Here is a 20,998-nt window from a genome sequence, read left to right on the forward strand (position 1 = left end):
AGCTGCCTGACCACTTCAGGGCTGACCAGAAGTTAAAGCCTATTAGGAAGGGCATTGTCCAGATGCTTCTTTTTAAAGCACTGAGGGGCACAGGGCATCAACCACCTCCAGGAGGTCTGTGCCAGTGCCTGACCATCTGAAATGCTGCCTAATGTCCAGACCAGAGAGACAAGATCAGCATCTCCCTCTCCACATGCCCTGGGGGATGTGCAGAGCACTGGGGTCACCCCTCAGCCCCTTCTCTCCAGAGCAGACCAGCCCAGGGTGCTCAGCTGCTCCTCACAGGAATTGCCTCCCAGCCCTTCCCAGGGGCTGTTCCCTCCTGGGAACCATCCCAGGGCTTCTCATCCTGCTCAGAGTGTGGGGCCAGCCCTGCCCGAGGGCTCGGGGTGAGGCCACAGCAGTGCTGGGCACAGGGGATGATCCCTCTCTTGGTGCTGGTGGGGCCGTGTCTGATCCCCCAGGATGGGGTTTGCCCTCCTGGCTGCCCGGGCACCCCCTGACCCACCCTGAGCTGCTGCCACAGCACCCCACACCCCTCTGGGGCTGCTCCCACCCTCTGCTCTCCCAGCCTGTGCCTCTGTCCAGCAGCAGCTCCATCCCAGGGGCAGGACCCAGCTCTGTCCTCATTACATTTCGTGCCACTGATAATTGCCCCGTGCTCCAACCTATCCAGGTCCCTCTGCAAGGTTCTTGTCCCTCAGCAGAGTCCCCAGCACCTTCCCTTCATCCACAAGGCAAGTGATCTCGTTGTAGAAGGATATAAAATTACCGAGGGAGGACTTTCCCTTCACAAACTCACACTGACTGTGCCTGGTGATTGCACTGCCCTTGAAATGCTGTTTAACAGCACCCGGGATGGTTTCAAAGGTTTGCCCTCTGGATTCATGCAGGAGCGCAGAATTACTGTGTATCATTTCCTATGCTCCTGCCTCCTCCATCTCATATCAGATATTGCAGAGCCGTTCACAGGCTTTGGATAGAAATACCTTTTTTTTTTTTTTTTTCCACTGCAGATCTCCAAAGGTCCGGTGTGCACTTTACATTCTGACAGCCTTCTTTTTTATTTCTTGCAAATTTCCCTGACTTTTCCAAAGAAACAAAACACTCACTGAAAGCATGAAACTACACTGTGAAAAAGCTGGAAATAAAGCAAATTACTGTTGTATTAATGAACATAAATAAGCATAAATATTTGTGGCCTCCAAGCTTTTGTTAAAATAGCAGTATAAATTTCTTAGAGCCTATCTATGGCCCTCAGAAGTCACTGGAAGAGATCTAGCAAATTTTATGCTCTTTGAAAAGGGACAGGAATTCATTTCCATAATGGGTTCACTGGATCAAATCACACCACTTGATAGGTGACTTAGATGGAGCTGTTGCTCAAACTCATTTGATTCACACACAGAAAGCAGCAAATGCAGAAAGTTTTACTTTAATCTTTCAGTACGTACATTTCTCTTAGAGCAAAATGTTAATTCCTCTCAGTTTTCATCAAATCTGTTCCCTTCCCTGTACTTTTATTTAATGCTCATCATTGACAGCTGCCATGTACAACTATTGATGGTACTGTGTCAGTGCGGTATCAGAAGGAAATGATGTCCTTCCTTTTCCCCACTAATATGAAGACAGGCAGCTAGAGAAAGGATAAAGACTAACCAGGTATCAAACTGAACTCAGCTCAAGACACATAAGCAGAGAAAACCATACTGTGCTCTTAGAGCTGTGCTTTACTTGGGTATTCCTCTCTTCAAATTTTACCGGTGCCACATCAGCCTTAGTAACACGTTCTCTCTTTCTCATCAAATCAAATTCAATTACCAGAATTTCATGGGCTAAACATCCAAAAATCTCCAAAGGTGGCATACTCCAGGAATTCACCAACAAACTCCTCTGCTGTCTCTGTAATAAGGTCTGGGTTTTGGTACATTTCCATTGCGGTAGAGACACCAAAAGGAGTCATTACCTAAAAGAAGAAATCTTGGTAACAGTGTAATGCCGTCTCACACTCACATAAGGCCGTTCACTCTGTGCAATCCCACAGCATCTGGTAAATTGTAACAGCCCCAAGGGGTGGTACTGTGGTGGAATAAGGAAAAAAGCTGCATAGAGGGAGGAGAGAGAGCTTTGACAGGGTCACCCAGCAGCACACTCAGAACAGCTGCATGATATAGCTTTTAGCACCACAAATATCCTTGAAGAACTTGCTAAAATGGAGCCTAATACGGCAAGATACTGCATCTCCTATATGATAACTCCCTTTCCCTTATACTCTGCTTGTATAGTGCTTTGGAGAAAGTGCTTATAAAAGCCTCGAATATAACAAATCAAACCAAACCGTCTGAATAGGAAACTAAATCCTGTCACATAGGCTCACAAATAAGTGTGAACGTGTCCTTAGCAAAAATGGCCAAGCATCATACAGCCTAAGGCACAGTGCAGTGGTGGAAAACACAGAAACCAAGGTTTCAGGACATGCTTTCTGCTGGTGCACAGGAGCAACAGCCAAGGCTGATTCTTTTCCTGCACTGGAAAAGATGGAACCTGGCATTGGCCTGAGACAGGCACACAGCAAATATTACTGCAGACTGCACTGAAAGCACATTTGTGAGAAGGTAGAGATATACACGCCCAAGTCCCACGTTCTCCAGCTGTTGTTTCACGTGGCTCTCTTCTCTGGATGACACCACGCCAGTGAGACACTTGCACTGCTGTTTCTCTTGCAATAAAAAGGGGAGCAAAATAAAACTCATGCCTTCAGTGTTCACCTGGTAGCATAGGCTGCAAATAAGATTTTCAAAGTCAAGTATTTCTGAATTAGAGGGGATTTTAGCTTCAGTTTTTTAGGCTTATCGTTCAAATTTTCTCCACACCATGAAGAGTCCACATTTACTAACTTTGCATTGATGTTGGGTTTCTTTTAAGACTGGTTTTAGGAGTTGGATCTCTGAGAAACAGTCAGAAACTTGACAATATTGGATCACTTCTCTGCAATTAAAAAGCCAAAAGTCCTACTAAGGAGAAAAAATGACCGTGTTTCAAAATCATCATTTGACAGTCTTGACATTTTAACACCAACCCTGTCATGGTATTGCATAATACATTAGTATGCTGATAAGTAAAATAGTCTCCTTTCAGGGGGTAAGAAAAACAAAAAAAAAAAGGCATTTAAAAAACCCAAACTGAGTAACCAAACAAACCCAAAAGAAAACCCCAAAGGTAAAAGGTAACAAAGAATGAAAAATGACAACATGAAGCAAGCAATGTACCATATCACTTTTGAAATAATGTTAAGTAAACTTTTTTTAAGAAATTGAAACTGTCTGGTTTGAATACAGTTCAGTTTTTGACTCTTGAGAAACTTATTTTACAAAGAGAAAAAGGAAACAGAAGACTAGACTTTCTTACCAAGAATAACATGTTTGGTGGTTTTTTTTTTTTTTTTTTTTTTTTTTTTTTTTTTTTTTTTTTTTTTTTTTTTTTTTTTTTTTTTTTTTTTTTTTTTTTTTTTTTTTTTTTTTTTTTTTTTTTTTTTTTTTTTTTTTTTTTTTTTTTTTTTTTCCATCTAAACTTCAGGTATGTTCGAGCAACTACTGTTAGAATTTGTCATTCGAAGCAAACCTGAGCTGAGCAAGTTGCTTCTGGGGTTTCACTCAGAATCATTCATTCCTCATTTTTATAAGTTCTGGAATTTAAATTCAGAGCAAAAATTTAAACCAAAATCTATGAAGTCAGGCAACTCACCCACCTACCAGAAATTGTTTTCTTGGTTCCATAAGCAAAACTCAGCACTTTTGTGCATTTACAGTTTTAAGTAAACCAGCTAAGTGAGCCAGTAAACACCATCACTTTCCAGAATGAGGACAGATGGCGAGCGCTGGTGTAATACTATTTAATCAAAGGCAAAACTACCCCAGTTATCTGGCGTGCTCTCAGATGGATTTCACTTACGTAGCTTCACTGATTCTTAGTTCTCAGCCACTTCCAATGTACACAACTTTACTATTTCAGTGGAGCAACACTATTTTGTGCCCTGAAAACCTGACCTTGTCACCCTGATACAAGGTTATGGTAAACACTTGATGGGGATTTCTTCGTAAAACAATGGGAAAGACTTACCTTAGAAGCAGAGTATATCGTATGGAATGGACAAGAGAAAGTACCCAGACCAGAGGACAGATTCAGAATTAGACCTTTCTGCCTGGAATTTAAACAGTTTCATTCAGTTTACATTTGACACTATTACAGTAAAAAAGTGCATAAGTGGAGAACATTTTTTTTTTCCCTGCAGAAGACATAGTTCTCCTATTATACTGCAGATTACACTTTCAAAAGACCTCCTTTTTACTGTTTAGTTTGGCCTAAACCAGATAGGAGTAATGTCAACAGAAGAGAAATCTAAAAGCCTATTGCAATCAGAACCGTGGGGATGTTGTACATGCTATTGCACATCTAACACAGGAGAAGAACTGCCATCAGAGGAAAGATTTTATGCTCCTCAGTAACTGGCTGATGCCCTTTGTTCATCAGCCAGCACATTCCTTTTCCTGCTCCGTGCATTTGTTGTTTTACCTTCCCCGTTCACAACTCCCCGCACAAATCACTTAAACCCAACTCATTTAGCAACGATCAGGAAAACAAAACAAAACAAAACAATTAAACAGCGAGAGGTAATTTTGTTGCCAAAATCCAAAGCATGCGCTGGCCTCTGAAATGCAGCAGTTAACCACGTTTTCTAGAAAATCCATCTGAAGACCCTAACTTCTGTTTTAAGGACCCCATGTATAAAACATTGCATTAAAAGGAGAAAAGGGATCCTTAACTGCATATCTGAATTGATCTCTCTGGTTGGTGGGACAGCTGTCACTCTTAAAAGAATATGGCAATATATTCAAATGACATTTCTTGCCTAATTAGACCCACCACATACCATTTTATTTCTCCAACACACTTAGTTGCTTTTACCTGGACACAGACCTATATTTTACATTTTTCTGTCTTGTTCTACAATTTACTGACAATTTGTGGGAGTTCCTGTCATTCACTCCTACAACACTAACAGCAGTAGAAGAAATCTTACTGACTGACAGACTGTAAAGTGCAGAAGTTGATAATGGAAAAGAATAACACCCCTGAACACACAGAAGGCAGCAGCTAAAAGCTATTCAAAGTTGTACAAAAAATAATTTTTACCTTGGTTCCACCTGTTGCAAAGTTATTTTTGTCACCTGTAAGACAAGTATTTTAGGAATTATATGCATTCTCCTTCTTTCTGATAGCAGGTTTCAATTGATTCTGTTTTATTCACAGGATCATGCACTTGGCCAAGCCCCAGTTATATGTGCACAACTCAAAAAGCTAAAATATGGCACATTCAAAACTTTGGAAGACAGTTTAGAAATGCTAACGGCCTGCAAATCATCTGAATTGCCAAAAAATTCCGAAGGTTAGTCTTCTAACCAGTGGAATTCTTCTGTTTATTCAAAGCTTTTCAAGAGTTTCTGAATTTCATCACTCTCCAGTAACTGTAAGGAAAAAGTCAGTTCCATGTCCTTTTTTACATTTTTACTTCAGGCTCTACCTGGATCAGAAACAGCAGAAAATCATGAAAAGAGAGTATTTTTTCTGCTACCGAAAAGAGCTTTAGGTTCTTTTTAAATACTAATTATTTAATCATCCAATCTTATAGTATTTTTTTAACAACAGACCTAATCAGGTATCTGATTTTTACAGTGCAATTAAATCCATTTTTTTAGGTAAGAAATCTGTTCCTGCTTGTGTACTTGAAAAGAAATATTCACAGTAAGCCTAAGTCCCATGGGGAAGTCATACTATGAGTCTTCTCAGAATAAGAGTGTGATATAACTTTTAAAGACCAGTAATGAAAAACAGTGCAAATTAATGGTGCAGTTTAACTGAATTAGTTTATTATTTTAATAATTTATTATTTTTATGGTGTCATTGTGCTATCACGGGATAGTAGGAGCAGTGTGGGATTCACACAGGAGGCTGGCCACATCAGCTTGGGTGAAGGGGACTTTCCAAGTAAAGTGGAAAATGTGGGAAAAGGTCCTTCTTTTGCTGACAATCCCACTGACATCTGTGGGAGCCAGGATACCTGGAGCTCAGGCATTACATTGCAAGAAGTGGTGAACAGGATCCTAGCAGGAATCCAGGTAGGGAGGGGAAAAGAAGACCAAAAAAAAAAAAAGATTTAAAGATTATTTGGACCAAACCATGAGGAGTGCTGGTTAAGAGAATGCTTTCTTCTTTGTCATCTGGAAGAAGGGGAATTGTTTGTGAAAATCCCAGGGGGAGGAAGTTCACCAAACTTTGCTTCGACTGGTATTACATAATTTGCTATCTGAAGTCATTAAGCAGCATTACAAAATTTGGGATATAAATTTTGCCGGCCAAGGAAAGACAAACATGTGTTGTTAATTTTCACGTCACGCTTAGAAAGACATGAAAGGCGTGAAAGCCAAGGTTGAGATGAACTACAAAGCTCTTCTGCTGCTCACGCTCATGCTAACACGCTGCCTGCAAACAGCAGAGCAACACAGATCCTGATCAGCTGGAAAGCACGAAATACCAAATGCTCTTGTAAAGGAAGAAGCCAATCAAAATATGCTTCTTTAGGCCCAGTTCTTTTCCACCTCCACTGAATAGTTAATACACACTGATTGTAGCAGGGGCAGAATCTGTCTCTTGTTCAGTGGAATTACAACTCCTCATTGCTACACTGGAAATACAAGTCCACAGAATAATCCTGCTTCATCAGTGTCTGGTCCATTAAAGAAACTGCATGAAAGAGAGGACTATGAAGCATTTCAACGCTGTTAACTGGTCAAAGAAAATATAATGGCAAGAAGCAAGCCTAGACAAAGTCCACAGTTCATCTGGTGAAACAAATGGCTTCTCCTCAAGACCCAGAAGATTTTGAGCTGCATGTGAGGAGAAATGCTCTTCAGCATCAGGTCTTGTTCTCACTGAAGTCACCAACACTGATCAGTGCTGACTACAGGAAGCAGAAATACAGACTAATGCTGATTATGTCAACCACAGGCTCATTTCAGACCGAATATAAGAACTGCCTAGAGCTGTGAAACAACCAACAGAGACAATTAATTCCTTGAGGCCAAATGAAAAAGAAGCCACCCCACAAGCTGGATGCTGCCTGTAAAGCGGCAGAAGAGGTGTCACAGGAAAGAACCCACCGTACACAGAAGCAAGAGGACTTTGGAGAATCCTAATTCACTTTTAAAACTCGTTCATGATAAGTAACGCTCAAATGCATGAGGCAGCTTTGGCTAATTTGTTACGACAGATCATTTATATAAGGTTTTGTTTAATACACTACAGCCATAAAATACTCTTCAGTTAACAGACCTGAATGACTCACTCAGAACACCAATATCCAACCCTTTCAGATTGTTTTCAGTGTTCTTGTACACTGAATTTTTAGTGAAATCACCTTGTATAACCTTCACCTTTTGACCTGTGGCCTGCTCTGTAATTAAAAACAAACAAACAGAAAAAAACCAACCGACCAAAAATACAACCAAACCCCCAAAATAAAACAAAAAAACCCCAAACAAAACCTCAAAAAACACCAGCCTTTTTGCATCTACCCAGAAAGGGGGAGAGCTGTAATTAAGTAATGATTACAATCAATGTTGAGAAACAAGTAGGTGTCTCATTCAATAATGTCCACTGTACAAGCTATTGTTGCAACTTTCTTCCATTAAGAAATAATACAGCACAAGCATAACACTCTCATTCTACCCCATTTTTTTTCAAGGAAAAGGCCTGGCAAACACAGGATGAAATAATCCCCAAAATCAGTGGAGTTTTTCTTCTAAATTCTAAACAAGATTTGGTCCTTCAGTGAGACAAAACAAAACAAATGCAGAAATAAACCACACAGGACTTATTCTCCTGGTTATCACAATATTTACAGATGAACACTGTCAGCATAGGTTAGCCAAATGAACGTGGGTGCCAGATCCTCTACATAAGCACAGTTTTGCAGAATGGTTTAGAAGCATTTTCATGGTTCAGATGAGCACTTTAGCAAGTGGAACTTTTTTTTTTTTTTTACACAGGAGGAGGGGGGAACAAGGATAGATGTGATACAGTATTTCCTGCATCATTTTCAAACAATCCTTTGCCTGTTTTGACATTTTTGCCATCCCACAGACTGAACCTTACCCAGGACTTTGCAGTACTAAAAGGCATTTCAGGGAGGGTACAGCTTAAATTTTACAAGGTCAATTTACACAGAAGGAAAAGGGAAATGTGTGTGATTTTTCCAGTGTCATTGCTATGCAGGAGTGGAGCCCAGCTGTACATTACCATTTTTCTCAGCAGTGGATTTATTGCTGTTCATATTTTCAATGAAGTTTCATGAGGAAGTTTCATAGAAGCTCTTATTTACTCAGTTCTAAAGGCAAGGCTCTCCTTTAAAGGGGCCCACTAAGGCCTCTTCTAACTAGATGTTCACATTGTAAATTCTTGCTACTAGAGCCGCTTTCAAGTTTTATGGGCAACCTGAAATCCAGATGAAGTTTGCTGAAAAAGTGACAGGCGAGGCTTGGAAATGTCAATAGAATATCGGATTGCAGGCTCCCTGCAAGTGGCAGGAATTCAGGTGCACACAGATGGCAGAGAGTACGCTTTGGGGAAACCCTCTCTGCTTGTCTGGAGCCTGATTTTGTCGTACAGTAGGACAGAGCACTGCCTTGAATAGGAATCAGAGTCACTTCAGACTCCTACCCTGAAGTTTTGCCTCATCCCTCGATGTGCTTTCAGTAGGAAGAAGCCTTGCACCAGCTGCTGCAGGAGAGCAAGGCTGGCAGAAAGCTGGCTTTGGGTCCAGCTTTGGGCCAATCTGCAGCAAAACAGAGCCTTTGTTGGAGGGTGAGATAAAGCTGTTCCCTCCCAGTTTCTCCTCTTTGCCCCTGCACAAACTGCAGGTCTCTACCACCTCACAGCACTCAAGTAATGCAGCTGGACCGAAAAGGAGGCACTCTGACTGCAGATCTGAAATGTGGGTTGCACCTTGTGTGCGGTTTTAGAGGACATCTGTCTCCGTGACAGAAGAAAGGAGGAAGGAGTGCCCTTTCTCTCGCTGCCTTTCCAAGCTGCAGTTCTCTGCATGAAAGGGACAAAAACACCCTTTGAACCTCCAACCTATAAAAGCAACTCTAGTGGCAAATGACCCCGTCATGGTCCCAGGCTGGGCGAGTGGTGAAACTATAAATAAAAGGACATTGTGAGTGTAAATGCAGCGAGTGGGAAAGAACAGAGCAACAGCTGGAGCAGACACCTACAGTGACCTTCTGATTGAGGAACTCTATAAACAAAGTGAGACGGTCTTAAAAAGTGTGGTGATGTTATGGCCATCTTTCTTACGGGCAGTCAGTCAGGTGGGCAGCCAAAACCAGAGCAACATAAAAATGAGGATCAAACAAAAGCTCAGAGTTGGATTTTCCTTGCAGAAGGGCTTTGTAACAGAGCTGTGCTGCTGCAACCAGCCAGTACAGCCAACAAACAAGGACTCCAGATGGCTCTCCTCTGCCTCCTTTAAGAATAAACCAATATACTAAAAACCAGCAAAACTCTCATGCTGACAAATGAATTATCCAGGGATAGCTCTTCAGAAAATTGTAGCAATTCTGCAAAAGAGAGAGAGACAAAAACCAATATCCAGTATTCTTATGTCTCTCCCTCTCTGTGACAAAGATTTATGGCAGCCTTTGAGGATGAAGAAAGGATGTGCAGAGTGAGTTGTTGTATGCCAGCCAGTGACTCACTGTTGCCTGCTCAGCTCTCGGGGCAGGACAGACAAGGGGCAGAGGACACAGCACAGCAGATTGCAAACTCAGCCAAGAGCAGGCAGGACAGCTAAATGAACCAGCCCCTTCACAGGGCTTAGTGAGAGCAAGGCACATTTTGTATTCTTGACTGGTTTTTTATTCACTGCTTTATTCTATGTTAGCAGGCGTAATTTCTGTGTATTTCCTGCATCACCAAATCCAAATTAATTAACTGCATGTTCAGCTGGTCTAAACTGATATAGCTGTATTTTAACTGAGGATCACATAGCTTATTTTCCCTTAAATTAAGATTTATTTTTACCAAAAAAACCACCCCAAAACCCTATCAAAAAGAAAGAAAGAATCCCCCACAAACCAACCCCAAAACAAACAAAAAAAACCCCAACCAAACAAATCCATACCAAACCCCACAAAACCCAACCACATTTTTTGTGTGAAGAATTTTATATCTTACAGAAGTAGCTTTTTTTTGTTTATTTGGCATTAACAACCAAATGGTACAGATCCTGGTCATAGAAATTTGTCTTCAGGCATAACTCTACAAAACCAGGACCTAACTCTGCCTGTACAGCTTCCTTAAGAAATACAGGCAGAAGAAATAAAAAAAGGAGTAAAGCCTGAGCTGGACTTTGGAATCTGTGGAACATTTCCAAAATGTTAGCATAGGCCCACAACCAGGGCTCCCTGCTGCTTTTAGTGCCTCCACATCAGATAACTCTGAGCTTTTCATTGCTGTATTTTTCTCTCTCCTTTTCTTTGTGTCATCTTATTTGTTGCACTGCGCCCATTTCCAACCTGGCACAATGAATAACAGATGACTCGAAAACTCTTTAGCCTTTTTTTTCTCCAGGTTTCTAGTATTATAACTCTCCAACATTTAGCTGCAAAGAAACACAACAATGGCACCAGAGCTCACCTGCTTTCCACAGAAATTATTTTTTATGGCTGTTCACTTAAGAGGGACTAGTGCAGACAATAGCCACTCTGGTGTCACAGTTACAGCTTCTTACAGAGATTAAGTCAGGGGGTTTTTGCTTTCCTCCTCAGAGACTCTTGCTTTCCAAGGCAAAAAAAATCTATCCCTCCCCAAACAACAACAACAACACAACAACAACAACCAAACAAAACAAAACAACAACAAAAACAAACAAACAAAACACCCAAACCAAACAAAAAAACAAACAAACAAAACAAAATTTTAAGAAAAGAAGCATAATAATTAGAAAATTTTGGAGTCCAGTGCTTGATTTTGGCAGCTGTAAGTTCAAAGGTTGGAGGCTTTTGCACCCACTTCCAGCCTGGCACATCCCTGACAGGTGCTCTGGTCTCTCTCAGGTGAGCATCCTGGGTTGATGCTCCGTTGGATTTACCTGCTGAGCCTCCTTAAAGGCAAGCCTTTACAACAGAGATGCAGTTTTGGGGTGGCACATACTTTAAACAAGTGAATCAAGTAAGCTGGTGGATAGAAGCCATGCATAGAAAGAGAGACAGCGTAAAAAATTATCTTCATTATAGCAGTCTGTAAGGTTAATGTAGGATAAAACTCATTTGACTCCTAAATATATTCTGTCAACCTTGGTGTATTTCCACAAGCTATTCCCCAGAGTAAATGACTAATTTCCTTTGAAGGAAAGAAAGGGAACATGAATTCTAAAGAAACACCGCATAACTGTTTCATCAAGAGCCAAATGTAATTTGAAAACCTAAACAAACAAGCAAACAAACCAACCAGGTACTTTGATTTTCAGTTTTAGTCCTCCTATGCTGTGCTCCAAGAACTAGTTTAAAGGTAACCTTATTTTCCTAAGCATAAACAGTTTGATAGATCCCTCTGATGGATCTCGTATTACACATCCTTTGCCAGTATTTACAGGTCTTAAGGGCAGATAAATGCAATAAAAACCACATATTCTTTTTTTTTTTTTTTTTTTTTAATCAAACCCATTATGCTCTTTGAAAGACAGGATATATTTTTTAAGAGGTCCATGTCTAGAAGGGTTCAAGTGACACAGTAACACAAAAGCCCTGTTTGTAGAATTGGAGCAGTAGCTGGGGGTGGAGCTGTGGCAGGTGCTGCACCAAAGGAAGACACCTGCAGGTCCCTGCAAAGTCATCTTGCTGAAATGGGAGGATAAAGCTGAGACAAATACCTACCAGCTTCAGAGGCTGCTCTCTGCAGTGAGCTCTTCTTACCATCACTGCATTTAATCCAGGTCTTGCCAGCTACAAGAGAGGAATATGACAGCTGTTAGGAAACGGTAAGGTGACAAGAATCTTTCAATTTTTTATAGTTTTGCAAAAAAGGCAATAATAGATTTTTTTTTTTAAATTGTTTTCATTCACCTGTCACCTGCCTGGTGGGTAAACAACAGGTATTAAAGCCAGGCCAAACAATAATCAGCCTTATGGCAGACTTCCAAAACATTTCCTTCACTGTACAATCTTGGACCTTTACAAGAAAAATAGACTGACAAGAATCAAATCCCAATAATATGAACAAAAATAAAAAATAAATAACCAGAGCCAACTTCAAATGACTGAAAGTTTTCAAGGACTGAAAACTATGTGATATTTCCCAGAAACATATCTTTGATTTTGTTTGGGTCTGTGAGCCCAGATATGTTGATGGTTCCCCAGTCATTTTACAACTTCACCTTCCACCGTAACATTTTTTTATCCTGGGGAAGTAGACTAAGCAAATTAAATTGAAGGCCCAACAGATTGAAAGGATATGCATTTTATTAATTTTTTTTAATAGAAATAAAATCTGATGCAGGGCAGATGGATACATTTTAATTTTCTTTTGTTGTTGTTGTTTTGGGTTTTTTTTGTTTGTTTGTGGTTTTTTTTGTTTTGTCTTGTTTGGTTTGGGTTTTTACCCCCTTATTTTCTTAATTAGATGCAAACTGAGAAGGAAAGAAAAAAAAGAGAAATCAAATAAAGGAAAAAAGGCGAAGTCCATGCACAGATACTGAAAATAGAGTCACATAAATGTGCATCCACAAAGATGTTGGCAGTAGCTGGAATTTTATAGCTGCAAACACTATTTAATATAACAATCCATCTATAGTCATTTTGGTATTACCATGTGCAGGCCAACTGCAGAACAAGTAGAGAGTGATACTCCCACATTTTTCTGAGGTCTCCCATTCCTTCCAACTGGAGAGTTTTAGGCAAGGTCAGAGAAAGAAAAAAAATAACTCACATTTTGAAGCTGAGTTATTAACAAGTAGAGGCTGAGCTGAGTTGTCTGGATAAAGACAAAACTAACAGCAGAAAAACGCCCATGAGAGCAAGAAGAGAGATAAACTGGTCATCACAAAACATAAAATTAATGTCATCTGAAAGTACCGGATTTGCTTGGAAGAAGAAACTCACTGGTGAGGGACATGCTGGAGATCCATTCATTTCCACAGCTGACTCCCTGCAACACTCCCTCCTTAAACCTGTGTGAGGGAACACCTTGTCCTGTTGGGCTCTCCTAAAACAATGCAGAGAATGTGAAGGAAATAAGGACCTTTGTTCAAAAACGTGCTCCATCAACAGCACCAGGGAACAGCTGCCCGTTAAATGCCTCGGCCACAACCATTTGCATTTTCAGCCATGCTCACCATCCTGTGCTTTTGGAAACCCTCTGACAGAACTGATCAGTGCTCCAAAGACACCCGCACAGACTTGGATGTTTTGGGAATTCCAGAAGTCTGCTTTAAGCACCCCACTTGAAGTTCTCAGGAGGAGAGTTCTAATTGTCTACACATCGGCAGATCTCCCTTTGCCTCCAAAGAGTTTTACTCAAGCCATTAACAGTCTGAGCCGTGGCCTCTGTTTCTGTGTTCACTTGCTCCTTTCTATCATTTTGTGGGTGTTTGGGCAGGGACTGTTTCCATTTTTGCACCTTCAGACCCAAGACCAAATATCAGCCACGTCATACACACAATTATATTATGTATACCCACACACAGCACCGGCTCCCAGCACTCTGTAGGGTGAAGCTGCTTCTGTTTGGAAACCCTGACTCCCAGTGGCAAAGGACTGAAATGCTCCCGAGACCCAGCCTGCCAAAATGTAAGATCGTTGCTACTGAGTCCAGCCCTAACGAATTATGACAGGCCAGCATTTAGAAACGGGGATAATAATGAAGACACTTCCAAGCAGGAACAGCACTCTGGAATCTCACAAATGCATGGTTAAAAAGTTTAAACCCAAATTAAATGAGTATTAAGCCATTCTGCACTTTCTAGCACGTTTTTGCAGCTCAGTCTGAGTTGAATTTTTTAAACAATAAAGCTTTTGTGAAAGGCAAGATAAAGGTTTTATGTTCAAATCATGGATGCAACTGCTACATTTACCCTGACAAACTCTTTATATTCCACATGGATCAGTAGAGGTAATAGTTCAAATTCCCCTTATGGAATCTCTAGCTGCCTACCATAATTTTCCACCTTCTCTCTTCTCCAGGGCTGTGCTGATAAGGCCTCAGTGTTTCACCCTTTGTCTTTCCCTACCTGGAGTTCAGACCTGTAGGGTCTCTGATTGAAGGACCCACTCATTCAAAGCTATGATCCAAATCTTTCAGCCCTTTTTTGGTCCAGCACACCAGGACTGTGATGACAGGACACAAGGATTTTGCAGTCTTTCTCCTAGCTGTTCATCTGTACAATGCAATTAGAACAGCAGGATTTTCAGGAATAAATCCAAGATGAAGTGGAGAAAACAGAATACTTTTACAACTGGACCAGGAAAGCTCAGATTATATTTATTACTTGTATTATGCTGCTAGTAATACTACACACAGTTTCAGGGAAAAAAAAACAAACAAACATGAGTTTAAGATTTGAGTAGCTATTATATTAACAAATTAATGCAATGCCTCTCTAAAAATGTTCTGCTAAAACGTGGATTAAATACAAGCACCAGCCTGACTTCTAAGAAGTGACGAACTATTAAAAATAACAAAATAGCTACCATGTGAGCCACCAACCTGCTGTTTATGTCCTGACATCAGTGAGAAGTGTGCAGAGCCCAAACCATGAATCTCAGAGCACAGTGTGGCCTTGCCCATATACCCAGCGTGTTTGAGGTGCTGTGCCAGAGCAGGTGCTAAAGCACATCTGTAGCTGTTCTATCAGAAAAGCAGAACAAACAAGGCTACATCAGCACCTGAAATGCTGCTAACACTTCAGCAGAAATGTGACATCCTAGCAGCTGAGTTTAAACCCCACCAACCCAAAAACTCACGGGCCAAGGGTAACGGAAACCTGGCTTTTCAAACAAGGATAGCAAAATAGACCCCAAATCCCAGTACTCTGACACCACATTAGTCAGTTAACAGGTCGGGGTCGTTATCCTGAAGACAACCAGTCCTTTAAAATGACCCTGGTCTACTTGAACACAGACAGAGTCTTCAGGGAAGCCTGGATATTCAGGCTGTCTGAGCTCAGGATGCCAGAAATTCATCACCTGATGCCAGAGCCCAAGCTCTAGAAGAACAGAAGGCTCTGCCCATCAAACAAGACTCACCTCCACATCAGCACACAACACCAGAGGAACCCACAACCAGAAGGACATCAGAGAATTTTGTACCCTGACATCAGAGCAGCAAGACAGCAGCGCTGAGCCAGGAACTCTGGAGGCACACAGACACTAAAACAGCAGGGTCAGGTTTATTTATCCACAAGCCGCTCACAAGTGTGTGCTCCGACCTCAGCCAGCAAGATGTGCCAAGTATGAGCTCATGTGGTGTGAGCTTGGGATCTGCCCCACAGAGCAGTAGCTGAGCACAGCTTCCATCAAAGGCACCACCTGGGGAGGACAGTACCTCTCAGCATGGATAAAGATGGGCTCTCAGTCATCCCACAAATGCCAAAAATAATGAACAAATGGTCCACAAAATCTAGCCAGCTCCAGAGAAGTTTTTTTTTAAAAAAAAATAGTGGTTGTTTTACCCTTTCTCATGGTATAAAGCAGCCGTTCACATGGTATAGCTGGCCTTTCAAATGGGATTTACTCTTGCACAACCCATATAGCACAAAGGAAGCAGAACAGTGACAGAGGCTCTGATCCAGACATTCACAGGTTCTTGCACGCTTCACAGGGATAAAATATCACCAGGTGCTCACGCACAAAATCATTTCAGCAAGCTGCACGTACAGGGGACTACACCCAGAGGCATGATATTAAATCAGTGTTTAAGTACTTCTGATGATTCTTCTCCCTGCATCGACCCCATCCAGCTCCCCCTGGATGAACATATCCATCAGATCTGTCCCACTTGCTCACCACTACAGCAACTCAGTGAGTAGACAGGAGGCAGCATTTCCCCTTCTCTCCCATGGGAGAGCTTGTGGTCTTTGTCACAACTGTGCCAAACGTTAAGCTCTAATATCTGTCACTTGTCTTGTGCTTCCTACATTCCATATTCCTCCAAAAGAAGTTACTGCATTGCCACTCCCAGTAGTGGAAATCACGAGGCATGTGTTTAAACAAATGCACACCTTTGAAAAGACCAGTGCAAAAATCCCATAAACGAAAAGCCAACTCCTTTTCCTTTCCTGTGAGATACGTTTTCTAACCCGTGAGCAGAAGGCACCACATCTGAACCCCCGCACATCACAGGTTGCTGACTGTTACCCAGCCACCTCAGCTCCGCAGACAGCAACTCATTTGTTCTGCAACTCATCTGCAGCTCACGCTTCTTTGCTGTTCAGCTTCTAGAAGGAGAGATGGTTTAGAATGAAGACACCAAATAAAAAAAATCTGCCAGTCAGGCTGGAACCAGACAGGGCAAGGCCACCCTGCCCTCAGTGCTGAACAGCACAGGAGCACAGGAAGGTGCTGCTGCAGCGACTCTGCACAGCTGCAGGGACAGCACAGATATCCCCTTCCTCCTGCAGCCTCCTGGAGCTACTGATCCTAAATTAAACCATTCCTTATAATTTTCATAGTTTGTAGTTTATAGTGGCTTACACAGGCTTCTCCCTTATTGGCTACTTCACACATAACTTTGAAAATGTGTTTGCAAGCTAGAGAATCAAATTAAATGTGTTAACGCTGGGCCAGCCTACTGAAGGTGAAAAAAGCAGATTAACTATGAAACTGGGGGAAAAAATGGACAATTTAGGAGACTTCCTACTCTGGACAGACATTCAGGGACTATTCATTCTAGTTCCCCGGTTTGACAAGACCACTGAGGCCTGAATGACTTTTCTCTGAAATGCAGCATGAGTTTCCTTTCAGAATTTCATTACTACTACTCTGCTCATACAGGGGAGAAGGATTAGCACCATGTTTGTCCAGTAGCTGTGAATTTTAGAATAATTTTACTAACGTGCAGAGATAGCAATGGCCATTTTGTTAAAATAAACTGAGGGGTAAGTATTCTGTCTTACCTCACAGGGATATACACTTTGCCGAGCCAAATAATTTGCCAGCTTTAATTTTCATGATTCTCAGAATCTCACGTGCCACACGATACATAAAATTATCCAAGACTTGTGAAATTTTAACGGGCCCAGAAGACTTTTTTGATAAAAAGAGGGCATAAAGGCCCAATAAAGGAAAGAAGTCTCCCAAACTTCAATGGAGACAAAGATTTTACTAAGAAGGTTCCACATGCTGCTCCTCCTGTCATGCACAGAAGAGAGGTCCTTGCCTCACTTCAATAAAAATGAGGCTCATGCACTGCTTCAGAGGCATCTGGTATTCAGGAAGGTCTTCTGCACAGGTATGGATTTCTTTTTAATCCACTGTGAGATGTGGTAATTAAAAATATAGTTAATCCAGTCACATCAAGTCTCTAATCAGGAGAAAGGGATGAAGCACAAGTGTGCTGATCAGGTCATTTCTTAAGAAGAAGCCACATCCAGCGACATCTGTAGCCAAAGGGACTCAGAAACTGCAGAACCTGCTCATTCTTCCTTTGTGCTGATCATCTAACGAGCTTAAGAGAAACATCAATGATCAGTGGGAAGAAGAGGGTGCTAATTAAACTTCTCTGTTATTTTATGAGAATGCATATTATCTTTAAAAAAGCACTGCCAAGTTGGAGCCTTTGAAGAGTTTAGACTAGAGCAGAGTTAGCTCATTAATGATAGGTCATTAAGGATGGGACACCACTTTGGGCAAAAAACACACTGGAGCATCATCACTGGGAACAAAGAAAAGTTACTTTTTGAAAAGCAGAGAACATATGCTAGACATAAACTGTTTGCTTCAGATACCAGGAAATTAAGGATATAGGCAATGCTATTAAAATGAAAGACTCTGCAGTCTTATTTTTATTGTAATTGTTTAACATTCATAGAGATCAAAGATGGGTCTAAAGCTAAACCCTGAAAAATAATACTCCAAACCTTGGGGATAACACAGATCAACACCACCTTTTCCAGTGAGGAGTTAACCTGCTGCCCAGACGTTTCCAGGGCAAGTTCATGCTGAAACCAGGACAAAAAAATTCATCATGTTGTGTTACTGACACCTTCAGACATAAAACCACAATATGAAGATGCTTTACAAGCAAAGATGATGTCCAAATCACAGGAAAGGTGACACTACCACTAACAAGAAGATAAAAATATCATTACCATCTTAACAACAACCCAGTTTCCTCACACTAAAGCTGTCTTAATTTTTCCACTTTTGTTTTACCTCGTAAGTAAGGCCAGTCAAATTTAAAAAAAAAAATAAAATCACAAATTAAAAAAACAATCACAAATTACCCAAAGAATCACTCGCTACTGAAGGAATACTTTAAATTTGAGGTAGGTTCACTGTTTTCCACATGCAAAAATAATGCTGAATATCTCCTCTAAATTAAATAATAATAATAATAATAATAATAATAATAATAATAATAATAATAATAATAATAATAATAATAATAATAATAATAATAATAATAATAATTTAAGGAATCCCTTCAGTTTAATGATGAACTCAAAACACAGACTTTCATACCTGCCAGTTTTCTCTTCCACTCTTCCCTGTTACCGTCATTTCTGTTTTCCTGAGGTTGATATTGAGTCTCAGACAGGTCTGTGGAACTTCAGGGGCCTAGTAGGAGTGAATTAGGCCAAGATACTGAGAGAAAAAATAATAAATTCTTAAGAATGGTAAGAATTTTTTATTGAGCCCAGTCTAAGGTTTTTGTCTGAGGTATTGCCTCTCTGACTTTCGTATGAGTCACTGCAAGAGCTTCACAAAGGGCCTGGATAGAAAGTTTTTTGGGTGACCATACTCTTTTGCCTCTTAATCTCACTCCACTATGGCTAGGCCACTGCTAAGAAATCCCCTTAGAATTTAGAGTATGAACAGATCAACGTACAGGACAATATTCCTTTTTTAGTCCAGTTACCATTTCTCTTCGCATATTCCCTTGTAAATACACCTCGACTCCTGTAATGGTGTATTTTAAAAATGTAATTTTTAAAACCCTAACTTCATTAATATGAAACCTGTAGAAAAGGCAAGGACTATCAACAGCTGTATCTGACAAAAATCAGTTTTAAATTCCTGTCTTACTAGCTGAAAGACACAGTTTCTGAGGTTCTGAATGAAACAGCCCTTTCTGTAATTGTCTAAATTCTAGCACAATATTGTGCCTGGTCGAGCCCATATTCCCAGAGTTTTAACCAGCAAATTTACAACATTTTACATTGCAGATACGGAGGAAAATAGTAAGTGACTGAAGCTGAGTTGCTTTGTGAAAGTATGCAAGCACTTGCTAGTCCTTCTACGTAGCGCCTACTTGTTGTTATACCTAAATGTGGTTTTTTTTAAATGATTCTGAGTAATACAATCATAAAGACTGTGAAAATCAGGTCTGCATTTTAGGTGAGAGGCCTAAGTCTGAAGCACCTCAAAAATATTACATGAACAATGAAAGTCATATGAAATAATGAAATAAAAGTCATTTCCACTGTTGTACAGAATGAACTAATGAGACTACTTCAAGTATGCTACAGTGGCTGGCATATAGAAAGCAGATATTTGTGCTGTGCATGTGCTTGAGAGCGAGTGTTCATCTGCAGGAAAAGAAAAAAACCACAAATCCAAAAACTTGTTAAAACTGTAATCCTCACCTTTTTATTTATAAAAGGTACAGCAAAACAGAAATTCATTCAATGCACACAGGAGGTTGTTCCTTGGTGGGAACTACATCTTATTTAGCAGGTGCCATTGTGTGTTCATCAGTATTGCAATCAAATGGCACTCATAATCATTTCATAATTAATGAAAACCTTCCAATGCCTTGTCTCACTGCAGAGAGTTGAGGTTCAACAATCTGGATTGTGGAGGTAGAGATGATATGGAAAAAGAGGAGTCCTATAAAAGAATACACTCAAAAACATTGAAGGCTTTTTAAATAAAAAGGAAGTCTTTAAAAACTCTAAAATATTTGCAGCAAACCTGTCCCTCCTCGGGTCTTCAATAGACAGAAAATGCAAGTCACATCTCTCAGCCAGCTGTGAGAAAAGGGACAGCTCAGATTTCTCTTTTCACTTTAACTGTGCCCTTAAATCCCACTTCTGGCATCTCCAGTCACTGCTCCACCTGCCATTCAAATCCACACAGGCAGTGGGAAGCACAGTCACTCCCTGAAGACTCTGGTGTGAGCTACCCACGTCTCCTCAGTCTAATCCAGGCTGGTCATTCATGTGCTGCACACAGAGTGATGATTTTCAGATTTAGCTCTGCTTTAATTCAGAGGGGGAATCAAACAAGTCATTAGACCATGCCGGTTCCACGTCAAAGTCTTCCAAAATCTTCTTTTGATTTGATTATTTTCAAAAATCTTGGTTCATGCTTGCAGGGAACTGAGACCTTCGACAAGATTAATTCCTCAGCTGTCTTCCAGTGCTGCAATGCTTCTACCACGTTTTCAGAGGTTAACACTTTATCCTCAGAGACACCAGTAAGCATTATCAACCATATTTTTCCAAGAAGGAAATACAGATACAGAGCAGTGCCACTGTTGTCCCAGATGATAACTCAGACCACCACGGTGTGGGCTGTGCCAACTCCAGCAATCTCCAGGCTTACAGCGATTCCTTGCTCAGAATTTAAAACATGAACTAGTACCAGACAAGCTTTCACTATATATATATATGTAAGACACAACAAGACACTGAGCCTTTCTTCTAATTTAAACACAATTTAGT

The 20,998-nt window shown here is 40.8% G+C and overlaps 1 protein-coding gene across 1 annotated transcript; it reads right to left on the bottom strand.

The window, feature by feature from the left end:
• Positions 1-668: 668 nt before the first annotated feature.
• Positions 669-18,833, bottom strand: HSD17B3 (hydroxysteroid 17-beta dehydrogenase 3). Its single transcript, XM_027879175.1, is given in 14 exon segments — positions 669-839; positions 1,735-1,849; positions 1,851-1,966; positions 2,227-2,280; positions 2,283-2,312; positions 4,120-4,201; positions 5,194-5,228; positions 6,753-6,812; positions 6,815-6,843; positions 7,403-7,510; positions 11,994-12,023; positions 12,026-12,062; positions 18,191-18,271; positions 18,795-18,833. Coding segments are annotated over 14 exon segments (987 nt in total).
• Positions 18,834-20,998: the final 2,165 nt, after the last annotated feature.

Source organism: Empidonax traillii, unplaced genomic scaffold (assembly GCF_003031625.1).
Source record: "Empidonax traillii isolate 1590-97213 ecotype Southwest subspecies unplaced genomic scaffold, ASM303162v1 scaffold51:size1492887, whole genome shotgun sequence".
In the NCBI taxonomy this organism is placed as follows: domain Eukaryota; kingdom Metazoa; phylum Chordata; class Aves; order Passeriformes; family Tyrannidae; genus Empidonax; species Empidonax traillii.